General features: G+C 42.0%; 1 protein-coding gene across 5 annotated transcripts in view; it reads left to right on the top strand.

The window, feature by feature from the left end:
• The window catches only part of KLHL3 (kelch like family member 3), a 45,585-nt gene that overhangs the window by 5,215 nt on the left and 16,037 nt on the right, over positions 1-24,333 (top strand). For 4 of the 5 annotated variants that reach the window (XM_033140159.1, XM_033140161.1, XM_033140157.1 and 1 more), the window contains 5 exons: positions 7,185-7,298; positions 11,527-11,633; positions 16,560-16,681; positions 21,270-21,432; positions 23,362-23,471. In XM_033140159.1, coding sequence (XP_032996050.1) covers positions 7,185-7,298; positions 11,527-11,633; positions 16,560-16,681; positions 21,270-21,432; positions 23,362-23,471 — 616 coding nt within the window. Of the gene's footprint in view, positions 1-5,083; positions 5,105-7,184; positions 7,299-11,526; positions 11,634-16,559; positions 16,682-21,269; positions 21,433-23,361; positions 23,472-24,333 lie in introns of those variants that run through there. The other variant, XM_033140160.1, reaches the window with a different exon arrangement.

Raw genomic sequence — 24,333 nt, 5'->3', positions numbered from 1 at the left:
TGATCCTGAGCACCAAGTTCTGTGCGACCTTCGACGGCTCAGGTGATGGTTGGGCAGCACTAACAAAACCCCCAGCCTGTTCCTAGAACACAGAGAACAAACATTTGAACAAACAGTTATTGGGGTATCGGGGGTGGACTGCATGTCAGACTTCCTTTCTGGCTTCAACTTGTGAGAAATGAATGGCATTAGAGGCAGGAAAGGGAGTGGGATGACTGGAAGGGATGCATTCATTTCCTTTCTTGTAGTAACCGGGATGCTGAAAGTATTGGAAACACCAGAGCTCCAAGCATTGCTACTTTGCTGAAATTATTGGAGCTGAGTTCAGTTGCCTGGATGTAGGAATGACAATGGTGGTGACAATGGTTGATGATATTAGAAGTGCTAATTATAACCAATGTGTGTAATACTGCTAAAACATTGAATCCCTCTTGAGTAATCAGAGTGTTTTACATCCACTGTCTTGTAAACTTCAATTTCCCCTGTAAAGTAGGAAAGTAGTATTATCCCCAAATTGCTGGTGGTGGGGACGGAGAGGGTGTGTGTGCTTCCCTAAGGTCACCTGGTGAGCTCAAGGCAAGGGGTTCTCTATTTCAAGCCCTAAGAAGTTTGCAAACTGAATTTTGACAGTGGAATAATTAGAGGAAGGAGGAGTGAGGATAGCAGGGATGAGCCTCCTTAATCACTTTTAACTTCTGTCTTTAGATCAGTCTGAAACCCTATTGGGAAGCCTTCTCCAGATGTTTTGGACTACAACTTCCATCATCTCTGACAGAGGGAGTTGTCATCCACAACAACTTAATAGCATCAGGCTGCGGAAATGCTGCTGTAGGGACTCTCATATTGCTTGCTGGACACCACCACTAATGATAGATGCCCTGCAAGGAGCTATTTACTTGGGTCATGTAACGATTATTTCTGAGCACGTAGATGTGCATTGCAGTTCATATTTTTGATGGGAGCAGTTGCCAGAACAGGCTGTCTTGCATCCATAGTTAATGCGTTCATGGAAGCAATTCCGAGACTGTGGAAGACTAATCCCATGTGGTTTCTACAACTCCATGTTGCTCTTGACTCCAGCCCCATGCTGACAGATGGGAGCACCTTCACCAGTGACTGCATCCCTACGGGGATAGCCTGGTAGATGGCATGTGTGCTATGTGTGCTGTCTCAAGGTATCTGTTATCCATGGAAAGTGTTGGGTTCCTCTACATGTCTTTGCCTTCTCACTGACATGCATTCACTGTTATGATTGTGCATTGGTGCAAAGTACCAGTTGACTTTGCCAAACAGCTGCTCAAGCTGTCTCTGCTTTTCGATGCTGAAAGTGTCTTTGAAATTTTGGAAAGCTGATCACGTACCCCAAGCAATGAGATTCCCTTTCTGGCCAATATGCAGTCAGAACTAGTGAATGCATAAAAAGTGTTGCATAAAATGCATAAAAGTGTTGCCTTAGTCTTATCTAATCTTATGGCAGTATTGCATCTAAATAGTGCTAAACAAAAAGCTGTTTAGATTTAATTTTTGCTTGAAAATAAGTGGTTCTTTCTCTTTATCCTCCCATACCCTATATTCATGGCTGTTTGCAAGTATTCTTCCTCCAGTACCGCCTTCTCTGTTGTTTCAACCCTATTCTAGTGATCAAAGACAAATCCCAATGGTCTTCCCAGTAGCACAGTCCACTTGAAGTTCTTCAGTGGGAATCTGCAGAAAGAATTAAATGGTGAGGACCATAGTATTAACTTGACAGTCCTGATGAAATTTGTTGAACTGTCAACAGCAGCAGTGATCTCCTTTTTGGAATGTTATTCAAAACCAATTCTTCATAGTTGCATGGAGCAATGCTACTCATGTTAAAATGAGTAGGAAAGGACTTGCTCTCCCTGTGTGCTGCCAGGTGTGTGACAAATGAGCATAAATTCATATGATTGTTGAATCACTCACTATATGTGATAGTCTGGGGATAGGCACAAGAAAAACTGATCAACGACTGAAATATTTCAGCAATAGCAGTTGTTTGGTGGTTGTAACTTTTATTTAAAACCTTAATAATAATAATAATAATAATAATAATAATTTATTTATACCTTGTAAGTAAAAAGTCTAAAAATGAGTATATTGTATGTTTAACAAAACTAGCACTACAAACATCAGCTGCATGTGACTGGGTAATAAGGTTAGGCAGTAACATTGGTATGTTTTCTTGATCATTCAAGCAAGTCCCTCCAGTGCCTTTTTTTTTTGCGTCTGAAGGATGCTTAATAAAGCTGTGCTGTGTACCACAGAATGAGTCCCAGTCCATTAGTCTTTTGGCTGCTTTCAGTTGACATATCGGCTTTTCAGCAAAAGCAAGTGTCCAAACCAATTCATACTAGGTTTCTAATGACAATCCTTCCAGAAATCTCCAGCACCTCACTGCCACCAGGACATCTTTATATTTATTGCAAATTGTTATTTGACTCCTCGTAACCACCTAATAAAGGCTGTGCGGCCAAAATTCATTGTGTTCTAGGTCATATTCCCATATAATACAGTCGTACCTCCGCTTACGTATCCCTCCGGTTATGTAAACTTCAGGATATGTAAGTGGCAAACCCGGAAGTATATTTCTGGGTTTTTGCCGCGTGCATATGTGCAGAAGTGGTCTCTTCGGTTGTGAAAACCTCAGGATCCAGCTGGACCTCCGGAACAGATCCTGTCTGCAACCGGAGGTACCACTGTTCTCAGCTCTTCTAGGGACATTATGGTTACATCTGATTTTGTAAACTTTAGAAATAAGTCCCTGGAGAGACTTGGGTGCATTTAACAGCAGGTGCTCCAATGGGGAAAGGTCCCTGGGTGCTTTTTGTTGTCTGCAGAACTAGAAGTAAATGCACCACCCAATACTTTCCATGTCAATTCACAGGCCACTAGATCATCTTCAGGGTTTCTGTTTAGTGGGTAAAAGCAGTTCAACTTTCTAATGACTCCTTATGTGCCTCAACACCCCCCTTGCCCCTCCACATTTAAATTAGCAGTACCATCAATATCAAGTGATCAGCATGACAAACACCATATTCATTACTATTTATAATAGCATAATCAACAATACTGTTGATATGCCTGCACGTGCATGAAGGTAAGGTGCGGGTGGGAATGGCAATGCAGTGGCAGTACCTGCTCCTTAGCCCTATGTACACTCATTGCCTGCACTTTTCTGTGCACATATAGGTTGCATGTGTGGTGGGGAACCCTGCAGATAAAAAGTTGCTAACACCGAAGTGAGTGTTGCTCTGTCTTAAAAGACTTTTACATCAGTGTCCTCACAGTGGCGTGAAAGGGTGAATTGTCAGGCAAACAGTAGAATTGAGCTTTCACAATGTGCTGGCTGGCATGTAAATTAAGCAGGAAGAGCTGCACGTATCTGTGGGCTTTGTAGGGATTGGAGGCAAAAAGACTAGAGAACATGGGGTCTGTTTGGTGAGTATCCTCTTGGGCAGGCAGCGGGGGGGTGTGGAGTGGGGGAGGAAGAGCCTTGTGCTGAAAGTAAGGTAGTACTCTAGGGTGCAAAAGTATTGTGGAAGAACTGCTAGCATACCAGGAAAAATTAATTAATTAAATGTTCCTGTGAACAGAAAGCACCAGCTTATAAAGGAGGCAGCCCATTTCACCTCTGCTTGTGTCCTTCTCTGATTTTCCTACTTCCCAGTTACTCTTATCAAGTGTAAGTCTGTTGTATCTCTGTATGGTCCAAGGATGAAAGCTGAAGGGTTTGCTGTTTGTGAAGTGGCAGGGCTTTAAAACGTGCAGGGTTATTATATATCAGAGGCATATAAAGAGAGCACAGAATGTTAATATCCAAATTGTTGATTTTAAATATGCCAGCAGTGCTGCTTAGGGAGCTTGGGTCATGGAGAAACATTTTGTTTGTTGGTTTTAATGGAACTCCAAATGCGATTTCAAAGTGGACACACTTGCATCCATGAAAGTGCTGTGGAATAATCAGGTTGGTGGTGGAGGCTGAAATGTGGAGCAGGAAACTGAACGTAAGTTCTGAAGTTTTCAAAACATTGTGACTGTGGAAAGAAAGAGCAGGGTGAAGAAGCAGTTGTTAGCCAGTTGCCAGCAATCTCCCAACCTTCTATCCTGCTCTACTCTAGGCATGTGAAACTCAAACGGGTTCAGGGGGTCCAACGCTTCTCTGAGCAGATGCATTGGGTCCACACCAATAATATTGTTGCCACGACCACCCTGGTTTCGACTGGCCATTCAGCTCCAGTGTGCTACCCCAACATTTGTACCACTGTGCTCCTTGACTTCCAGTTACCTCTTATTTCTCCAAGCACCTGAGCAGTCACCTGCAGTCCTCGTTCCCATCATATAAACCGTGTAGGAAGCCTTGCTTTCTGTAGAATAGGAGTGGGGTTCCATGACTTGAGTCTAGCAAAGTTGTCCAATTAGCACAAGGACTTCCCCTGCTCCGGCACCCCCAAATCTGTTCCAAGGGTTTGCCCAACCCTCTGGTGCATGAGTAGAAATTCTGTTGTGCTGGTGGAAGTCCTTTTGCTCACAGGACAACCTTTTTTGATATGAGCCCTCTGAGTGTTGCCTTTATTGTCTTAATTTTGGGGTACTTTCTAGGCCGTGATCTCTCTCTGTGCCACCCCCCCCATTGACCTTGCTACTTCCCCTCCTCAAATACTGTAACTTAATTGCTTTGATGCAGAGGTGTGAGGGTTTATCATCATTTCTTATCACTTGTCATCATTTATCGGTTAGGAGGGAGAGAGCAAAGCTGTTAAGTCTTCACCTTTTGGTCACTTATCACTTATCACGATGTTATTTCAATACCGGTATTCAACGATATGGCGATTTATTGCACAGCACTGCTTCCTACAACAGCCGCCTCAATCTGACATCCTGAACATTCCCATCACCCATGTTTGTTTTCCCAGGAGCAAAGGGAATTGCTGCCTCTGCAATTCACATCAATTTTTTTTTGCCTTTGCAGCCTATGCTATCCTGGCATATTCCAGGTACCATATTCGTTGACCGCTGTGCATCTAATTTAAATGGAAGTGGGGAAGAAACTGGTGTTGAGGTGTGTGGTAGCAGTCACTGGAAGGTAAAGCTCTCTTTCCCCAGCTAAGGAGAAGCCCTGATGGTGTGAAGTCTGTTTACTGTCATGGGCTATACTGGAGATCCCACGTTAAGGACACAGGCCTCAGGCCTTCTTTAGAATTACTGAGGAGGACAGCTGTGCAGTTAGGAGCAATATGGATTCTTAATGCCTCAGAACATGAGGGGCTAAGAAAGGGTTTAGCCTTTGCTATAATAACTGGGCCAGCAATATATCTACTTTCCCCTCTACGTAAGTAGATAACTGTCATTCATTCCTATACAGAAGACTAAAGTACTGCGTTGTGGGAAAGAACCAGAGGCTTGTTTGGATGGGTGGATGGAGGAGAGTGCCACAGGAATATTTCTGTGTGTGTGTGTGTGTGTGTGTTTGTGTGAGAGAGAGAGAGAATGAAGAGGAGGATAGGAGAGCTAGAATGAAGAGGTGGCTGAAGGGGATAGAGTGTACAGTACTAGAAAGGGATGAGGCAAGATGCTGGAACATTCCTTTCACCTCAGCCTCCTTCCTGGTATTCCATGGGCCTCCCCCCCCCCAACAATTAATATATACTGTTGATGATAAAAATGGAGCTAAAGTAAGGTTTGCAGAAATATATCTGGGGCAGCAAGAAAGATTCTACAAAATGTTTTCAAAGGAATCTTGAGCTCGATTTAACCTATATGATGGGTGTGTGTGTGTGTGTAAGGCAAACTTTACTGCAGTTTTCTGTTCACCAGCACGTTTTGTGAACTGTGTTGCCTTTCCTTGTGCATACACTGCTACCACACCAGAGGTCCGTGCCCTGCATGTGCAGGGGCTGATGGCCTAGTTTAAATGTTTAGCTGGTTGTATGGAACACCCCATGGTTGAATTCTGTCTTGCGCAGGGTTATGTTTAAATTGGGCCTCTCTCTTTAGGAAATGGTTCAGGCCCTTTGCGGAAGTATTTGCATACAGCTGTATTGGCAGTGCTGTTGGCAATGTGTTTTGTTTTGTCTTTTTGTTTAGAAGGGAGACTGGTTTGGCAAGATTTTTTGTTTGTTTCATTGCCTTTAGATCTATAACTTGCCTTTTGTAAATTAAGGAAATACATTAACTCAGAATAACTTGATGCATTTTAAATTAAACAAGGGTTTTGGGTCTTCTATGTAAGGTCCAGTTCATAAGACCATGAAATTACACAGAAATGTTGGGGAAAGGACACATGGACTAATTTTTATGGCATATAGTGAGGTGGCTGTGCATTTTGTTTCACTGCTTAACTAAGTCCTGATTTCCATTGCGCATTGACAGTTGTTTGTGCCCACATAATAGATGTGCATCTATTGAAATATTAGGAGCTGGACATGTAGTAAAGAAAACTCATTCTGTACACCTATATTTATTCCTTTTAAGGTAATATGAACTGACCTTCAGTCTTGGGCAGAAAGATTAATTGGGTTGTTTTGCATGTTAACTAGAGGATGTATAAGTGACTCCTGCAGAGAAAATGTGCAAGTTCCCTTTTGCACAGTGCTTGGATGCATGGAAAAAGGATGTGTGACTCACACTATTCCTGCTTCCTTGTAATGTGCAGAATAGTTTATACACTTGCCTATTCTAGGTTTAATAAAAAGTATTGGGCTGTGAGTTTTTTGTGTTCAGTAGATAAGAGATCAATGATAAAACCACTGTAATCTGACTGTTGCATTTTTGAAACCCAAATGATCAATTTCCGTCTGCCTTTCCTAATTTTTTCAGAAGTGGGAAGATATGCATATGTCTTACTTGAAATGTGAAATGCCCAAGTCTAAGATCCACAAATATTTGTATCAGTTCAGAAAAAAACTTATGCATGCCACTCTAGCACATATTTCACATAGTTGTATAGAAGGCATGTATAGCATAGCTGAGATCTTAAAAGGGTACTCTAGTTACACTTCAGAACATAGTGGAGACAGCTGCCCAATGCCAGATAAAACCATGAAACTGATACCACGGTCAATGAGCACGACAGTAGTTTTGCATGAATTGTTATTGGGTCATATTTTCTCTTATTTCTTGAGAATTAAAAAAAATTCATCTTCCTTTCCCCCCCTTGTCTTTAGCATCAAGAGATCCCCCCAACCACTTGAGGAAGATGAAGATAAGGACCAGCGAACAGTGACCATCAATCCTTGTCACATGGGAAAGGCATTCAAAGTCATGAATGAACTAAGGAGGTACTTGTGCTCAGTTTGCATTCTCATGCACTTGCCGCTTGTTCGTTTGAACAGGAGGCATCTAAGCTACTTTTTTACTTTGTAAAAAAAGGGATTCAGTTCAAGAATTGCTTTGAAGCAGGGTTGTGTCTCCAAATACGAAGTTCTGTGTCATGTCGGTCTCCCAGATCACAGGGGTAGTTCTCACACAAGGATGGTGCTTTTATGCTAGTGTGAAAAGTTCTTCCGTTGTTCAGATCAGTCGCTTGATGCAAAACTTCATAAGAACATGAAGAGCCTGCTGGATCAGACCAGTGGCCTATCTATAGTTCAGCATCCTGTTCTCACAGTGGCCAACCAGATCCCTATGGGGAAACCCTCAAGCTGTATTCAAACACAAGAACATTCTCGTTTCCTGCAGCTTTCAGCAACTGGTAGTCAGAAGCATTGCTGCCTCCAGTGTTACTGATGTGACGTTATTGGTGTGATTGTTGTGATATTGAAGTCAGCCACAGGAGGATATCAAGCATATTATAAGCATGATATTTGAAATGGCTTGGAATTATTCTACTTTCAGTACAAATCAACATAGCTGACAGGTTATTCAGTAGAAAGAAGCAAGCATAGTATTGTGTGTTTGGAGGCCTTTGCTGCTGCTTCCCTTTACACAAACATGCTTGTTGCTGCTTTTCTAAAAACATTTAAAAAAAAGAAAAAAAAGAAACCCACTTAAACATTTTCAAATGTTTCCACAGTAAAATAATCTCTCTTTAAATAAAAAGAATGCTTGGTGTGCTTTTCCATTGTGTACAAATCAACACATAATCAAGAACTCCAGAAGATCAAAGCTATTTAAAAAGTGATAATCTATTGTTACACGTATTGCAACACCTACGCCTACGGTAATTGCAGAGAAAAATGGTTAGTGCAAATTGATTTCTGTAGTATAATGCTGACATTACAGTCGTACCTCAGAAGTTGAACGTCTTGTGAGTGGAACGTTTTGGCACCCTAACGCCACAAACCTGGAAGTGAGTGTTCTGGTTTGCGAACATTCTTTGGAATCCAAATGTCCGACGGCTTCCGATTGGCTGCAGGAGCTTCCTGCGGCCAATTGGAAGCTACGCCTTGGTTTCTGAACATTTTGGAAGTCAAATGGACTTCCAGAACGGCTTCCATTTGACTTCAGAGGTATTGCTGCAGATGCTGTAACACAGGGGTCAGCAAACTTTTTCTGCAGGGGGCCGGTCCACTGTCCCTCAGACCTGGTTGGGGGCCAGTCTATATTTTGGAAAAAAATGATAATGAATGAATTCCTATGCCCTACAAATAACCCAGAGATGCATTTTAAATAAAAGCACACATTCTGCTCATGTAAAAGCACGCTGATTGCCGGACTGTCCACGGGCCAGAGGCTTGACAGCCATCTGTCAGGAATGCTTTGATGGTGTTTCCTGCTTGGCAGGGGGTTGGACTGGATGGGCCTTGTGGTCTCTTCCAACTCTATGATTCTATGATTCATAAGGCGATTGGGCCGGATCTGCCTCCAGGGCCTTAGTTTGCCTATCCATGCTATAATGCATAAAGGCTTGCCACCACATTGCTGGGCAAAAATTCCTTGATAATGATCCAGATGGTGGTGTGCTTTTAAGTGTTATGGCAATGCTATCAGATGAACACATGGAACAGCAGCTCCCCGCATCATGTCTGTAATGTCAAAAGGGGCCTCAGCATTATGCGAAGAGTCCTATACCCCCTCGTTATCTTGGGGCTGATAGCTTCTACAGTACTTCTAGTCTGCTGTCACAGAACAGGAGGGGACTGGAGTAAAGTTGCTTATGTGCTTGAGCACTTGGCTGCCTAAGTTATGTGGAATATGTACTTGGAGTGATATAATATTAGCTTATTCCTTTTGTAACTTGAGTGCAGTGGGGGATAATGGAGGAGCAAATGACAGTGCTGCTCTTTGTGGAAACTAATGGCTTCTCTTGCGCATGATGCCCTTTTGAACATGTAAGACTACAGCTGCCCTTAAGCCTCTGTTGTTTCTTTCCTTGTGTGCTTATTACCAATTTATGCTTTTGGCTCCCTGCTGCTGCTGAGCTGCAATAGAACGAAATTGTGGCATTTGCTTGAATGCCTTAAATCTGTTGTTTTTAGCAAAGGCTGATTTCCATGGCAATATTACGCACATGGCAAGTCTGGACCAGTGAGAACTTAATGATGGCTGGGGACGGGAGTGGGGAAGGGGGAAGCTGCACTTTACTCCATATGTATCTCTGCTGAGTCAGTAAGTGGCCATTCCTGTAGGAGGTGAAGCGGCCACGAATGCATCAGGTCCCTTAGTTTATAAGATTTCAGGCAGAGTCCCTTGCATTCCTCTCCTTCCCACACTGTAAAGTATATACTGGGTAGGTATTATGTCAATAACAGGTGCTGCCACCTTCCCATTTAGCTTGGAGTTCCTGGACTGGCTAGTGTCAGTGATAGCAGCTGTGCTTTGAACCTTCACTGTCAGAGGATGGACTGAGAACAGGTGGCCCTTGTCCAGACATGGTGACCTTGATGGTGGAAAGCCAGCAAGAGGCCTCCTTTTTGGCTTAACCTGTGGAGTCCCCTCCTTTCCCTAGCTGTTGTGTAGTGTGCTAGATTTGTGTGCTGCAAGAACCCCAGTGGCTGGAGGCTAGTGTGTGCTATGTGGCTAGGGTACTATTTTAGGGGATCAGTGGGGGGTGTATGGGGCATGAGAGGGAGGAGAGTTTCCTTACCCCTTTCTATTGTGTTGTCTGCTCTTACTATTCATTCTCCGTATCTGCTGCCTCTCCACCTGGGATATCCCAGTGGCAAGTCCTTTTTGTGTGTGATATCCGTAAGCAGAATACACAGTTTGAGCTACAGTGGCCTTTGGTGCTGCTGCCCACTCAGTCCCTTTGCAAACCCCTCGTACTGGGAACATGGACAAACTAGAAAGGCTGGGAGAGAAATAAGTTGCCAACACCTGCTTCTTAGCAGCCATCATAAATGGTCCCTTCCTCCTAGCAGACCTATTGGTAGCAGGCTTGGCAGTGTTGGGAATCATCTGGTGGGGGGGCACTGGTTCTCTACCATTTGTGTGTGGTCTAGCCTCTGTTTTGAGGACAATGCAGGAGGTTTAAGGTAAGTGTATGTTCTCTTTGGGGGTAATATTTTTTTTGGAAGGGCTTGAAGAGGGAGGAGAATCAATGTAAGACTGATGAGGCTACTGCTGTGTTACCAGCTGCTTTGAATAAAAGACAAAGCCCCTCCAAAAATGTTTCTTCGTGCTATTCACATTTATTTAAAAATTACTTGACAGCCAATAATGGATTACTGGTCTTAAGACACCTACACATAATTACAGAGGAAAAAAAACCTTTTGCATAAGCTGTAGATATAAATATATTCAGCTCAGTATTCATCAAAATGGATGAGGTTTTTTTTTTTAAACAGGACTGTTCATTGTATCAGTTACAGGTGGGTAGCCGTGTTGGTCTGCCATAGTCAAAACAAAATCGAAAATTCTTTCTAGTAGCACCTTAGAGACCAACTGAGTTTGTTCCTGGTATGAGCTTTCGTGTGCATGCACACTTCTTCAGATACACTGAAGAAGTGTATCTGAAGAAGTGTGCATGCACACGAAAGCTCATACCAGGAACAAACTCAGTTGGTCTCTAAGGTGCTACTAGAAAGAATTTTCGATTTTGTTCATTGTATGTTTGAACACTTGGATCTTGAATTCACCCACATATTGAAATAAGATTTCCAAGACTGTAACCTTGAAATCTAGCTAAATTGTCATGTTTGTTAATTAAAAATGAACTGAATATTACAGAAGGCTGCCTATACAGTGGTGCCTCGCAAGACGAAAATAATTCGTTCTGCGAGTGTCTTCGTATAGTGATTTTTTCGTCTTGCGAAGCACCAATGTAAAATAGCAGTTTTTGCGGAAAAAAAAATCGTCTTAAGAGGCAACCCCATTGACTTTTTCGTCTTGCGGGGCAGCCTTCCGCTAGCGAATGCCTTTCGTCTAGCGAGTTTTTCGTCTAGCGAGGCATTCGTCTAGCGGGGCACCACTGTAGAGGCTACAGCAAGCATCTCCCCATCCCCCTTAATAGTGCTGTACTGTATAGCAGAAGAGTCATTCAAGGAAACTAGACCATTTCAAGTCTGTATATAGAAAGCGCAGTTCAGAAGCATGTTCTGAAACCATGATTTTTTGGTGTCTCCACAGCAAGCGGCTTCTCTGTGATGTGGTGATTGTTGCTGAAGATGTTGAGATCGAAGCCCATCGTATTGTCCTGGCAGCTTGCAGTCCGTATTTCTGTGCAATGTTTACAGGTATCTTTGGGCCTTTGAGCAAATAACTGTTATTTGCTGATTAAAATATATTTGGAGTCAAGTTATGTGTTGGGTGCTAGTGTAGGGTGCAGATTCTAAGATGCAGATTAGTTCTATTTGGTATCCATTAGGGTTTGAGTATAGGCCTGTGACTGTTTTTAAAGGTGTTGTGTATGGGCGGGGGGAGAGGAAACATGAGGTTTATACTTTACTATGTGAACAGCCATATGTGTGCGTTTCCAGATGATGTATCCAGCATTAGGAGCATTCATCCCAGACCTGCTTGTACTGGTGAGGCATGTCAAAGATCGGAGTAAGCACCATAATGGAGACCATTTTCATGTTAAGGCTGCCATGGGCCAGGGCTGAGATTTGAGGAATATTTTGTGGGGATTCAGCCTGTGTGCTGCCATTGATTCCTGCAAAAACACCACCACCACGTTTACCGTACTTTCTTTGCTTTGTGTAGCAGCTTTAACATGTGAACTAGTCCTTAGGAATTTTGCTACAAGAGAACAAGATAACACAGATTTTTGAATGACTGTTTTACAGAAAATGGTTTGGTAATCAATTTAATTGTGGAAGTATATAGCATCATTAATATATTTTACATCTGATAGCTTGCTTTTGAGATAAGGTGTGGATTTTCTGCTTCCGCAATAACTATTGCAGTTGCAAACCATAGTTACTTTCCTTCTTGTTTAAGCGGCAAGTGGCAAAATAGACAGACATCTGTGTACTCATCTTGTGTGACATGCAACATGTGGGGTCCTTGTAGTGTTTTGCTTTTCAAAAAAATCAGGACACTAACATGTAAGACGCTTGTCTTGTGAGAATTGGCCCTTAGACGTAGCAAGGTGCTAGTTTAAAGTGCATTTTAATAGCTGTGCTGATACTACTTGTTCAGGTTGACTTCTGCAAAGGTGAAATGTAGGTAAGGACCTAAATTAGTGAGCAAGTGGTGGATCTGGCTCTTTAAGGATGCCTTCTGGCTTCAGAGTGAAGATGGAAGAGGTCGGGACCTAATCCTAATCATGACTGGGTCATTTTAAATTAAGGTGCACCAGTGGCAACCACTTCTGTACTAATCTTAATTCAAAACAGCAGGACAGGGGAGGTGAAAGTCATGTGGTTGCCATGCTACCATGCCATTATCCCTTTCTGCTTCTTGATTAACAATAAACTAAGTTAAAAAATGCTTATGTGGTTGCCAAGCAGTGACACATGTGATTGCCCCTGTTTCATCCCTTCTCCCTTTTAATACTCACTAGGGAAGCCAATATGAGCTTGTAACAGCTTCTTCTTCACAGTCCTCCTTGGCCTAAGATGGCAGGAACAGATTCTGGTAGTGCATGTACTTTGTAGCCAGAAGGTTCAATCCCTGGCATCTCCAGTTAAATTAATCAGGTGAAGGAAAAGACCTTCCTCCCTGCCTGAGACCCTGAAGAGCCACTGTTAGTCAGAGATGACTGCAGTGGGCCAGGTGGGCAAATTTTCAGACCATGCATGAGACAGCTTTATTATGGGTTCATTTATTTATGAATTCATAATCTGTACTTCCATAACAAAAATAGCAAAGGGGAATACTGCATATAAAAACAAAATCAACAGAAGTATCTATGAAAAGGCATAAATAAATGCTAATTGGTTAAAATAAAAGAAATTCATGTTGTAGAGGCCTGTCTAAACAAAAGACATCTAAAGGCAAGGAGGAATGGTTCCTGCTGAACATCTACTGGTAAGCAGTTCCACAGGGCAGGGCCTGCCACCCTAACGGTTCCTTTCCAATTACCATACTTCTTCCACCAGTGAATGAGAGCAAGGAAAATTGTGACCCCCTCAATTCAGTGTTTGGCCCACAGGCCAGTTCAGTGCTGATTTAGTTGCTGACCTCTGACCTTCAGCTGCATAAAATGACAGAAAAGAGGGGAAGCTATACAACAATTTAATAAAACCTAGTCTCAAGCTTTCAAGCACAACTGATCTAAAGTTAGAGGTACTCAGCTATTGTACGAATACATCAAATACACAAATAGCTCAAAAGAGCCTTGCCTGACATCATCTCTCTCTCTCTCTCTCTTTCTATAGCACTTATAAAGAAGAGCCAGCAAAAATAAATTCTGTATGAGCTCAAACGCCCACCCTCAAGCTGCTCCCTCCATGGATGGGGTGGCAGCTTGTGCAAATGATAAGAGATTGCAAATTTTTCCTCTTAGTAAGAGGACCAATTGCAGCTCCTCTGTTACAGCCCCAGACAGCTACCTACATCTAGGACTGTATATATTTCACAATTAAGCAATCACGCTGTATTCATTGAGTTGGCTTGCATATTACACTGATCCAGGCTGGACTGCACTGGCTGCCAATCAGTTTCTGGTCCAATTCAAGGTGATGGTTTTGACCTATAAAGCCTCAAACAGCTCAGTACCGCAATACTTCAATGACCGCCTCACCCCACAGAAATCAATCCAGACCCTGTGATAATCATGTGAGGTCTTTGTGTGCTGCCTCCACGAGAGTTCTGGAGGGCGGCAAAACAAGAGCAGGTCCTTTCTGCGGTGGCTCCCCCTTTGTGGAATGCTCCCCCCAGGGAGTCTGGCCTGGCTCCTTCTTTGGTGCAAGGTGAAAAGATTCCGCTTCAACTAGGTGTTTGGCTGGTTAACATTCTATGGCATTTTAAATGTGTTTGTGCGAGGGGTGGTGGTTATTGCTTTTGTTTGATTACGTATTTTGTGTTCTCATGTTGTATTTTTATGTTTTGAACTGCCCTGTGATCTTCAGATGAAGGGTGGTTTACAAATTTAATAAATATTGAATAATAATAATGCCATAGTTTAAAATAGTATGGCTTTACGCTATGTGTGCAAACTGGGCCTGTGATATTGGGCCAGACCGCAGCTACCTTAGCTGCTCAGCATTTCCTGTCCCCCTTTTTTCACTTTTTCTTTTTGTAAAGTCAGCTTTCCAGTTCTCAAGGCTATTCCAGTTGAATGTAGTCACCACATGGGAATGTTTGCCCATTTCTTAAATATATAAGTGCCACAGCAACACACACGACTGTGACTGTTTTTGAACTTTTCCATGGCTGCTGTTGCTTCAACTCTCGTTACTAACATGGTGCCCTCCTGATGCTGGTCAACTGCAACTCTCATCATGCCTGACCCACTGGCTTTGCTGGCTGGGCTGATGGGATTTAGAACCCACAACATCTGCAAGGCATCATGTTGTCTGCCCAGTTTGTAAGACTAAAGGTTTCCTTCTACCCATCCGTCCATATATTGCTGCAATATGTTGTCCCTAATTCATCTATGGAAGTAGATTATTTTGTCTTTTCTTACTGTCTTAAAAAGTATTCACACTGAAATGGTGTTTGCATTGGTTTCCAAATATTATGTGTATTGTTTACCCCCTCCCCATGGTTCCTCTCACATGGATGCACTAACCACTGCAAAATGAATGAAAAAGCCCCCCGCCAGGTTGAAAAGAGAACTGGGCTCCTGCACCTTTAGTAATTGTGCAGAAAAGGGAATCAGCAGATGTAGCTTGCACATCAGGCAATACTTGCTGAAATTCCATCTTCTCTGACTTTTAAAGGTACAGGAGCCCTGTCCTCTATTACACCTGATGACCCTATTAACTTGAAACAATAAATTACCCAACATTATAAACTAATGTGACTTCAGAGGTACAGTATGATTTCTCAGCAAAGAAAATTATAATGATATTTAAAATGCAGTTTTATGAGATATGGGTATTTCAGTCTTTCAAAAAAATAAATAACACTTGGTATTTTGCAACATGGAAAAGCAGGGGATGGTATTTCTTAAAACAGACATGGCAAACCTTTGGACCTCCAGAGCTTGTTGGACTTCAACTCCCATCATCCCCAGCCAGCATGGCCAGTGGTGAGTGATGGAAATTGTAGTGCAACAACATTTGGAGGGCCACAGGGTCTCTCCATCACCACTACCTCAGAAGATGACTCCAGCCATGGAACACTGCAGGTTGGAGGAGTGCCTTCCCTACTCAAATGCCAGTTGCCCTGGATCACTAGTGCAGGTGACCTTCTGACCATGTCGGCAAATGTAGGGAATCCTTACCACTTGTTTAAGACAGGAGTAGAACTGTGAAGCTTGACAATATCATGCTAGAAGAACTTGTAATAGAAAGCTATTATTTGAATTTGCAACTTCCATCATAATAACTTCTATTGTTTCTCACACATAACAAAGAGAGAAGCCATTCAAAAGTACATATATTTGGTACAGCTTGCAGTGGACACAAGATATTCTGGCCTGTCCCTTATACAGATCTCCCATTTGAAGGCTATGTCATGGAATACAGACATGGAAGTACTTTCCAATGGAACGTACTACTGCAAAATAAATGCATGGGATCTTAAGATACATGCAAGTTACCAATTCCTTTCTTTTGTAGACAGGTTTTCTTCAAAGGAAGACCAGTCCTATTGAGTGAGTATAACGATAGAAGCTTGTTGGCTTCTGTTCCTTTTAAGAATGTAGAAAAGGGAACAAAGAATATTTCTGTCTTTCTTCATGGAAGAGTATCAAACAGGGCCAGCTGCTTTAAAACATATTGTTAAAAAAAGAAAAGAATATTGGCTTTTCAGTTATATGAACTATAGCTATCTGTTCTCAAAGCTGTGCAGCAGAGATGCCTTAACTTGCCAAACAGATTTTTAAAAGTAATTTTGAAAGTGGGAATCATAGACTTGGGAGTATTTCTTAGACAGCTAGAAATGGGATCATGGTTTAGAATGTGCTAAAAGTTTTTTTTTGTTTTGTTGTTAAGAGGGATAGGTAGAAATTTCTCCATGTGCTCAGTTGAACCTAAGGGTGTGTGTGTGTGGAAATAGAAAAACAAACCACATTTTTGGGGGGAATTATTTTTAAAATTGAATTTCAGGAGATATGACTGAAAGCAAAGCAAAGAAGATCGAGATCAAAGATGTTGATGGACTAACCTTAAGTAAGCTGATTGATTACATCTACACCGCTGAGATAGAGGTCACAGAAGAAAATGTTCAGGTGAGGAGAGCTTAAAGGAGCCTTTTTAATGGTGGCTCCCTTCCTGGGGAGATCGATAAATTGAATTTTAAAAAAATATTATCCAAGGCTTACTATGAGTGATTTTCTGCCTTTTCTTGTACATAGTTTTTATGATGATCTTGCTTTAGTGTTTTACTTATATAAGTTGCCTTCGTAATTTTTCATTTTTAAAGGTGAGATAAAAATGACTCCAGTAATAAAATGTTACTTAGGAATTGAAGTTAGAGATCTTTCAGGATGTGCTTGGAAATTAGGTCAAATCACCATCATTACAACCATTATGTTCAGCAGTAGAATTCTGCAGTGTTTCTTTGTAAAATTTATTTATGTTCTACACGTCTTCCCTACAGAGGGCATCCTGGGTAGTAGGTCACATTGTAAATGAATGGCAAATTTGATGTTGAAGGTAGCTTTCTACTCACACTTACTTAGGAGTAAGTAATACGTGGGAAATACTGTGATCCATTCCCCAGCTGTCTCTGCTTAGATTAAGTATTCTGGGGGCAAAAATATGCATTTAAAAGATTTTGTACAGCATTGGTGTAAAATCAGGAATCAGTAATGTTACACAACTGCAATTGTAGAGTGAGAATTTAAGAGCTTATATTCATGGTTTATCCAGGACAGTGATGGGGAACCTATGGCCTCCCAGATGTTGGAACTACCGCTCCTATCATCCCTAACCATTTACCATGCAGATAGGAATAGTTGATCAACATCAGTAGTAGAACAAGGTCTACATCCCTATCTTAAGGACCTGTTCACATATCTTTATCAGAAGATTTTACATTGGGGTAGCCAACTTTGTGCCCTATAGATGCTGTGGTCTACAATTCCCAACAGCCAGTTTAGCCAGTAGTTGGGGTGGTAGGAGTTAGAGTCTGAAGCATCTGGGAAGCACCATGTTGGCTGCCCTATATTCACATAACCCTCAGAGCCCTTTGAGTTTTTGGAACATATTAACCAAAGCTTAGTAAGAGAGCATGTGCTTTGCATGGGAGAGCTGGGAGAGACCCCTGCATGAAACCTTGGAGGTCCACCCCCTGCTGGTCAGTGTAGACATTACTGAGCTACACGGACCAATGGTCTGACTTGGGGTAAGGCAGTTTCTCATGTTCCTTGGTGGGTTATAAGAAGCTAGTTGAATCTGAACTTGTAGATCATGACAATCACTTAGATAAAAGTTAAGCACCCTGGGTCAAAGCACTTTAACTTAAATCATTGGCAGTCTTCTGTGTTTTGATAGTTTGGATTTGGCCCTTGAAAAGTGATCAGGCCTGAATGCTTTACTGATATAATTGTTGAAGGTCCTGAACTCTGTTTTAATGGACAGGCCTGCTGCTGAAAGATCATGTGGATTCACAAGTAATGCCCTTACATATTTGCACCATTGGATAATGCTGCTGCATGTCTTTCAGTATTTTTAGTGGAAACATTGCAGGCCAGTGCCACTTTGCCCCAGGGGGTCCCTGCTCTGCTATTTAATACAAGTATTCCCAACCCAGTTTAATTTCTGTCCTTGCTGAATAATTGTATCAAGTGCTGTAGAGCAGCAGTCATTCGGCTCCAGACATTTATATAACAATTTAGAATGTTTGAAGAATTTCACATTCAGTAAATAAGCAATCTGTGGAATTTTAAAAGGAAGTTAATTATTATTGTTCTCATATTGGGGGGCGGGGGAGGAATGGCAAAGCCGAGGGGCAATGGTCTCGTTCAGACATCACAACCAAGGATGTTGGCACCATTCCTTGTGCACTCGCACATTCCTTCTCTTTGTTTGGTTCTCAGTAACTAGTTTGCCATTTTATCAGAATATAAGACAAACTATGGTTATTGTAGTATGCCATAGTTTTAATACAAACCAGAATCCCAGTTCGATCTGTGGTTTCCAATCCTTGTTTGGATGCAAACTGTGGTTTGTAGTTAACCATGGTTTATCTCATATAGTTGTTATATGCTTAGAATCATAGAGTTGGAAGAGACCACAAGGGCCATCCAGTCCAACCCCCTGCCAAGCAGGAAACACCATCAAAGCATTCCTGACAGTTGGCTGTCAAGCCTCTGCTTAAAGACCTCCAAAGAAGGAGACTCCACCACACTCCTTGGTAGCAAATTCCACTGCCGAACAGCTCTCACTGTCAGGAAATTCTTCCTAATGTTTAGGTGGAATCTTCTTTCTTGTAGTTTGAATCCATTGCCCCGTGTCCGCTTCTCTGGAGCAGCAGAAAACAACCTTTCACCCTCCTCTATATGACATCCTTTTATTTATTTGAACATGGCTATCATATCACCCCTTAACCTTCTCTTCTCCAGGCTAAACATACCCAGTTCCCTAAGCCGTTCCTCATAAGGCATTGTTTCCAGGCCTTTGACCATTTTGGTTGCCCTCTTCTGGACACGTCTGAAAGCCCTTTAAATCATAGGGTCGCTTCCAGCTCTACAGTTCTAGCTGGTCCAACCCCCTGCAATGCAGGCCACTCAGTGTTTAAAGGTCTCAAAGTGGCCTGCAATATAAAAACAATAACACTGTATGATAGAAACAGATAAAAACAGGTGTCCAGTAATAACAGGGTCCAGTGTTGTGGATCAGGGAGGACCTGGTTTGAGACATGGTTCTCACAAACTGGGAAGTGAGGAAGGGAATTGGAATGGACAAGAAGAGGGTAAATATGAGCCTGAAGTAGGCAATCTAGGCCATCTTTGTAGCAAGAAACAGGGCTATGTTACACAACTGCAAACTCGCTAGACGAAGGCATTCGTCTAGCGGAAGGCTGCCCCGCAAGACGAATTTGTCTATGGGGCTGCCTCGCAAGACGAATTTTTTTTTTCCGTCTAGCGAAAGCGCGACTGTCATTGCCGCTTCGCTAGACGAAAAACCCGCTAGACGAAAATTTTCGCAGAACGAATTATTTTCGTCTAGCGGGGCACCACTGTATGTGGTTCACAGATAATTAGCATACATGTGAATTTGCCCTTTACTTGGAACTGTTGTTATAAAACTACACTGAAACTTGAAACTTTTATCATATTAGTGGAATTCCAATACACCGAAGCAGTTCTAGGAAGTTGCTGGAAAAAAAGAAACAGCTGTTATTAGTTTCCTTTTGCTAATTTAAGTTAATCTGTGCTAGGAATCAAAAGTGTTTGGGAGCCAGAGACCATAGCTTAATTAATTTCTGCGTTTTATTGTTGCCTGTTGGGGGTTAGCATTCTCTGAAAAAGTTACTGATTTGTAATATTCCTGTGTGATCCAGCTGGGTTGGATTTTTCTTGCTGGAATAGTACAGTGAATGCACCCCAGGGCACGTTGCAGTTTTACTACTGTTCTTTTGGGATGAAGTGAGTTGAGGCAGTGGATGAACAGTTTTCTTCTTGCCAACACAGTGTAATGGCAAGGTAAGTCTTTAACGATATTTGTCATGCTTTTCTAGATCATTCCTTGGAGACCTGCTTATGAGTTTGCTTGATTCCAACAGAGTAAATGCATATTTAGCAGTGAGGGAAAGAGTGACATTAATACTGTTTAGCTTTTAAAGGGGCCTTGCCTTTTAAAAATGGCTTTTTCGTTGCTAGAGCTGGTGATGAGTCTTCCTGGCAGATGAACAAATGTAAGTGCCCCATGCCATCTTCACAATCTGCCTTAATTCAGTACTGTAGATATCATTGACATCACCAGAATGTCACATACAGATATGATTCTTTCAGCAGTATGAGCCCTTTGGATATACTAACAGTTTGCTGCCTGTAATGGAAAATGATTCATGGGGAAGTTGGACAGCAGGTGCTGATGTACCAGTGCCGTTCATAAATAAGTGGGGTTTTTTTGTGGAGAAGTAAAGTTTCTATGGTGACTGGCTTCTTTGACCTTGAGGACCACGTTCTTTGTATTCATGATTGACAAGAGGGCTGCAGCTACCGTACATGTTAAGTTATTGCTGGTTACAATGACTGTATATAATTTCTCCTGAGGGTAGAGGCTGTATCAGCTTTGTAATGTATGTTCTGGGAAGAGCATGGCTTGTAAAACACATGCAGGGCAATAACATGTAGCCCTTTCTACACCATAAGGAAGCCGTGTACACTTACAGTGTGGTATAAAAACAACAAATGGGGAATGTGGCCTGAACATAGTGGTAAAATCAAAATGCTGTGAAGAATGAGGTAATGAGCAATGATTTATTCAGTGGGGGATAATTTCAAAATGTAGAAGTAAAAATAGCACTGTGTATTCTTCTAGCTTCTTTTTTAAGAACACCACCTACTCCATATACTAATCTTTATGAGAAATCCTGTAATTTTAGGTGGATTTGCTGTGACGTACATATCAGAACTATTGATTCTGTCCCACATCTTCATCTTCTTTGAAGGGAAAGGGAGATAGCAAAAGGATGACTGCCTGCATGAGATCTCTCTCTTTTTGGTCATGTGTAGTCTGTCTTCTGGCTCTGACATGGCTTCGTTGTCTCTTCCTCAACTGTGCTGTAGCAAGTTGCAACAGAATATTTATCCAAGAAGGCGAAGTATAGTCACTCATTCTCTGCCATTTTTTTCCTCTGCCTTTCAGGTTTTGTTGCCAGCAGCCAGCCTATTACAGCTAATGGATGTTCGGCAAAACTGTTGTGACTTTCTTCAATCTCAGCTCCATCCCACAAATTGCCTTGGTATTCGCGCCTTTGCAGATGTGCATACTTGCACTGAACTGTTGCAACAAGCCAACGCCTATGCAGGTGATCAAACACGCCTCCAAGCTGTCTCTTGTTTTGAAATATAAAGATATTGATGCCTGGAGGACAATTTCCTGCTTGCTTCCTCATAAGCAAAGAATGAGGGAGGAGGCAGAGAAGCAAATGATTTAATCTACTTAAAAAGGGTAGAAATACTAAGAATTTTTGTCATTTTCAAAATCAGCTGCTGGTTCCAGTTTTGTACTGAAATGCAACTGCATTTTCTATGTTACTAAAGCCATAGTTTGATGTACCTGCTCATCCTGGACTTTATACTGCCTTTGGTAGCATCCATAATGGATACAGGAGGACTGCACCAGCAATGCTATGTGTCCCCTACCCTCCATTATTTGGAAATGTTACTGATTTTCAAAATGTGAATCAGATCTATGCCCAGTGGGCAGGACAGAAATACAGAGCCCAGGAACATCTCTTGGCTGTCTGTTAAATTTTTGATAGCCTTCAGATAAAGTGTTTCCAACACCTATGCTTAAAATTCCTTACAGTGAAGCAGGCTCTTGCTCTCTGAGACTTTAGACCCACTTTCAGTTAACCGCCTTCACAGTGACATTTGCAGTTGTGCTTAGAAACACAGTGATTAGAAAATGGCAGGTGTTAAATAAGATAGCCGCTTAATGCAGCACCAGAAATAGATGAAATGAGTAGCTGCAAAAGAAGGCATGGGAGTCATTAAAAATTTTCATATGCTATTGTATATGTACAGATGCAGATTTAGAAATAATTACTATAATTTACATAAAATACAGTGTATTTCTTCATAACGAGGAAGACGGTGACAAGTGTTCCTGCTCTGCATCCAGGCACCAACAATTGATGGGCAGCTTCAAGGTCTCACCATTCTCTTTTATTTAAATCAGACTTGGACCAGACCATCCTTCAAATAAAGGACTGTCCTCTGACAACCCTTAAGATACAGGACAGCCTCTAGGAAGTAGTACAGATATGGCCACCCTAGAATCAAATTACTTGCAAATCCAGATAAAACCTTTTCAGTCACTTGCTTGCAGCATAATAAGCAAAGGAGGTTTGATTTTTAGAATTGTTTAATCTTTAACCAGGCATGTATTGCATTCAGTTTAGATCTGGCTGTTAGGTAATTATAAGAGCTGCTTTTGTTGTTTTATTGGCCTTCATGAGCCCTTTTTACTTCAGCATCCTATGTAATGTTAATGAAAAGTCATTCAAAAATGCTATCCAAGTTCTTTGGCTATACATTAACTGGGTTGAACAAAATATCTGCATGTTAAAAGTGAGTAAGAGGGAGCAGATGAGGTTACTTACTAGAAAAAAAAATTGACTTTGAAAAAGTGACTTAAAGCAAATGACATGGGCCTGCTAAGTGTAAGTTTCTACCTTTGCAAAATTATTATCTCACACCTACATTTCTACCCTAAAGGGTGGCTTGTAGACCAGTGTATTGTGCATGGTTTGGCTGAGATTTGTTTCTGCAAGGGCCATCTGCTGGCAAATACAGGGATGACATTTCAATAGCTAATAGAGAACTCCACCTCTGTAGCAGGCAGTTCCCAGGCTATTACAGGCAACTCTGATTGCTCCTGCCCATAGGAAAGCTGCCTTATATTGAGCCAGGGCCGCTTGTCCATATAACAGAATTGCCAGCACATATGACAGCAGTGTTTCAAACAGGAGTGACCTTTGGCAAGCAGTGTATGTGCTCTACCCCAAGGTATGGGCTTGTTTTGAATACAGAGATTCATGTGCACAGCAGCAGACTGTGCTTGGCACTGTGTCTGTGGAGTTGTCCCTCTTCCTTGCTTGTGGTAATTCTGTGCAGGCTATGTCATTCTTATTATTTCACAACATAAAATTGCAATATAATTTACTGCTTCTAGTCCCTTCTTTAAACTCATTGTAACCTTCATTTTCTCAACTTTTGGTTGTTTTGAACAGAGCAGCATTTTCCTGAGGTGATGCTTGGTGAAGAATTCCTTAGCCTTAGCCTAGACCAAGTTTGCAGTTTGATATCAAGTGACAAACTAACCGTTTCATCAGAAGAAAAGGTTTGGCCTGCTGCACAGTCTGTAATGCAGAAATATAACAATATTGCAGTGTTTTCAGCAAAAGAATGACAAAATATATGGGCACTAGAAGCAGATAGTCCCCAATATTTTCAGAAATTGGCACATTTTAAAAACATTTAAGGTGGCGCTTGATTGGGGGAACTGTGTGTATCTAGAGCAACAGTAGAGAACCTGTGGCCTCCAGATGTTGTTGGACTATGTCTCCCATTGTCCTTGACAATTGGTTGTGCTGGCTGGGGCTGATGGGAATCCAGCAGTATCTGGAGGGTCCCTGGTTTACCTGCTCTAACAAGTCAAACAAGCATGCTGAACCACCCGTCACTCAGGGCTCTATAGGAAAATGCATTTTAAGCATAGTTAAATAAGCTTTATGTGATGACTTAAACTTTCTGATACAGTGGTGTTTTTGATTGTTGGAAACGCTTCAAACCAACTTCTGCACTTCTTGGAGCCCGGCACGTTTCCTCTGCGCGTACCTTACTGAAGCGCCTTTCCTTGCTGCCGTCTCCTGTGCTATCAGCAGAGTTATCTTCTTATCTTCTCTCACGCAGCGGGGGTGTGTGCATGCCAGCATATTACAGACAACAGAGTCCGGCTTCTTTCTAATCTAGAAGCTTTATTTTACAAGGCATAAATCATTACATTCCGGGAGAGTCGCAAGCCATGTTGGTGGCTTCTCCCTTCTCTCCCTTCTCCGGACACAGAAAAAGAAAGTATCACATTACACAGTACAACAGTACACAGAGCATCCGGTGACGCTCTTCCTCCTGTGGGTGGGACAATCTGGTTGAGCTTGTTAACTCTAAAAGCTCCAAACCTCTACACCCCCTCTTGTCCCGCA

The sequence above is a fragment of the Lacerta agilis genome, chromosome 2 (genome assembly GCF_009819535.1).
Source record: "Lacerta agilis isolate rLacAgi1 chromosome 2, rLacAgi1.pri, whole genome shotgun sequence".
Taxonomy (NCBI): Eukaryota; Metazoa; Chordata; class Lepidosauria; order Squamata; family Lacertidae; genus Lacerta; species Lacerta agilis.
The sequence above is the reverse complement of the archived record's forward strand: the minus strand, read 5'-3'. Positions and strand labels throughout refer to the sequence as shown.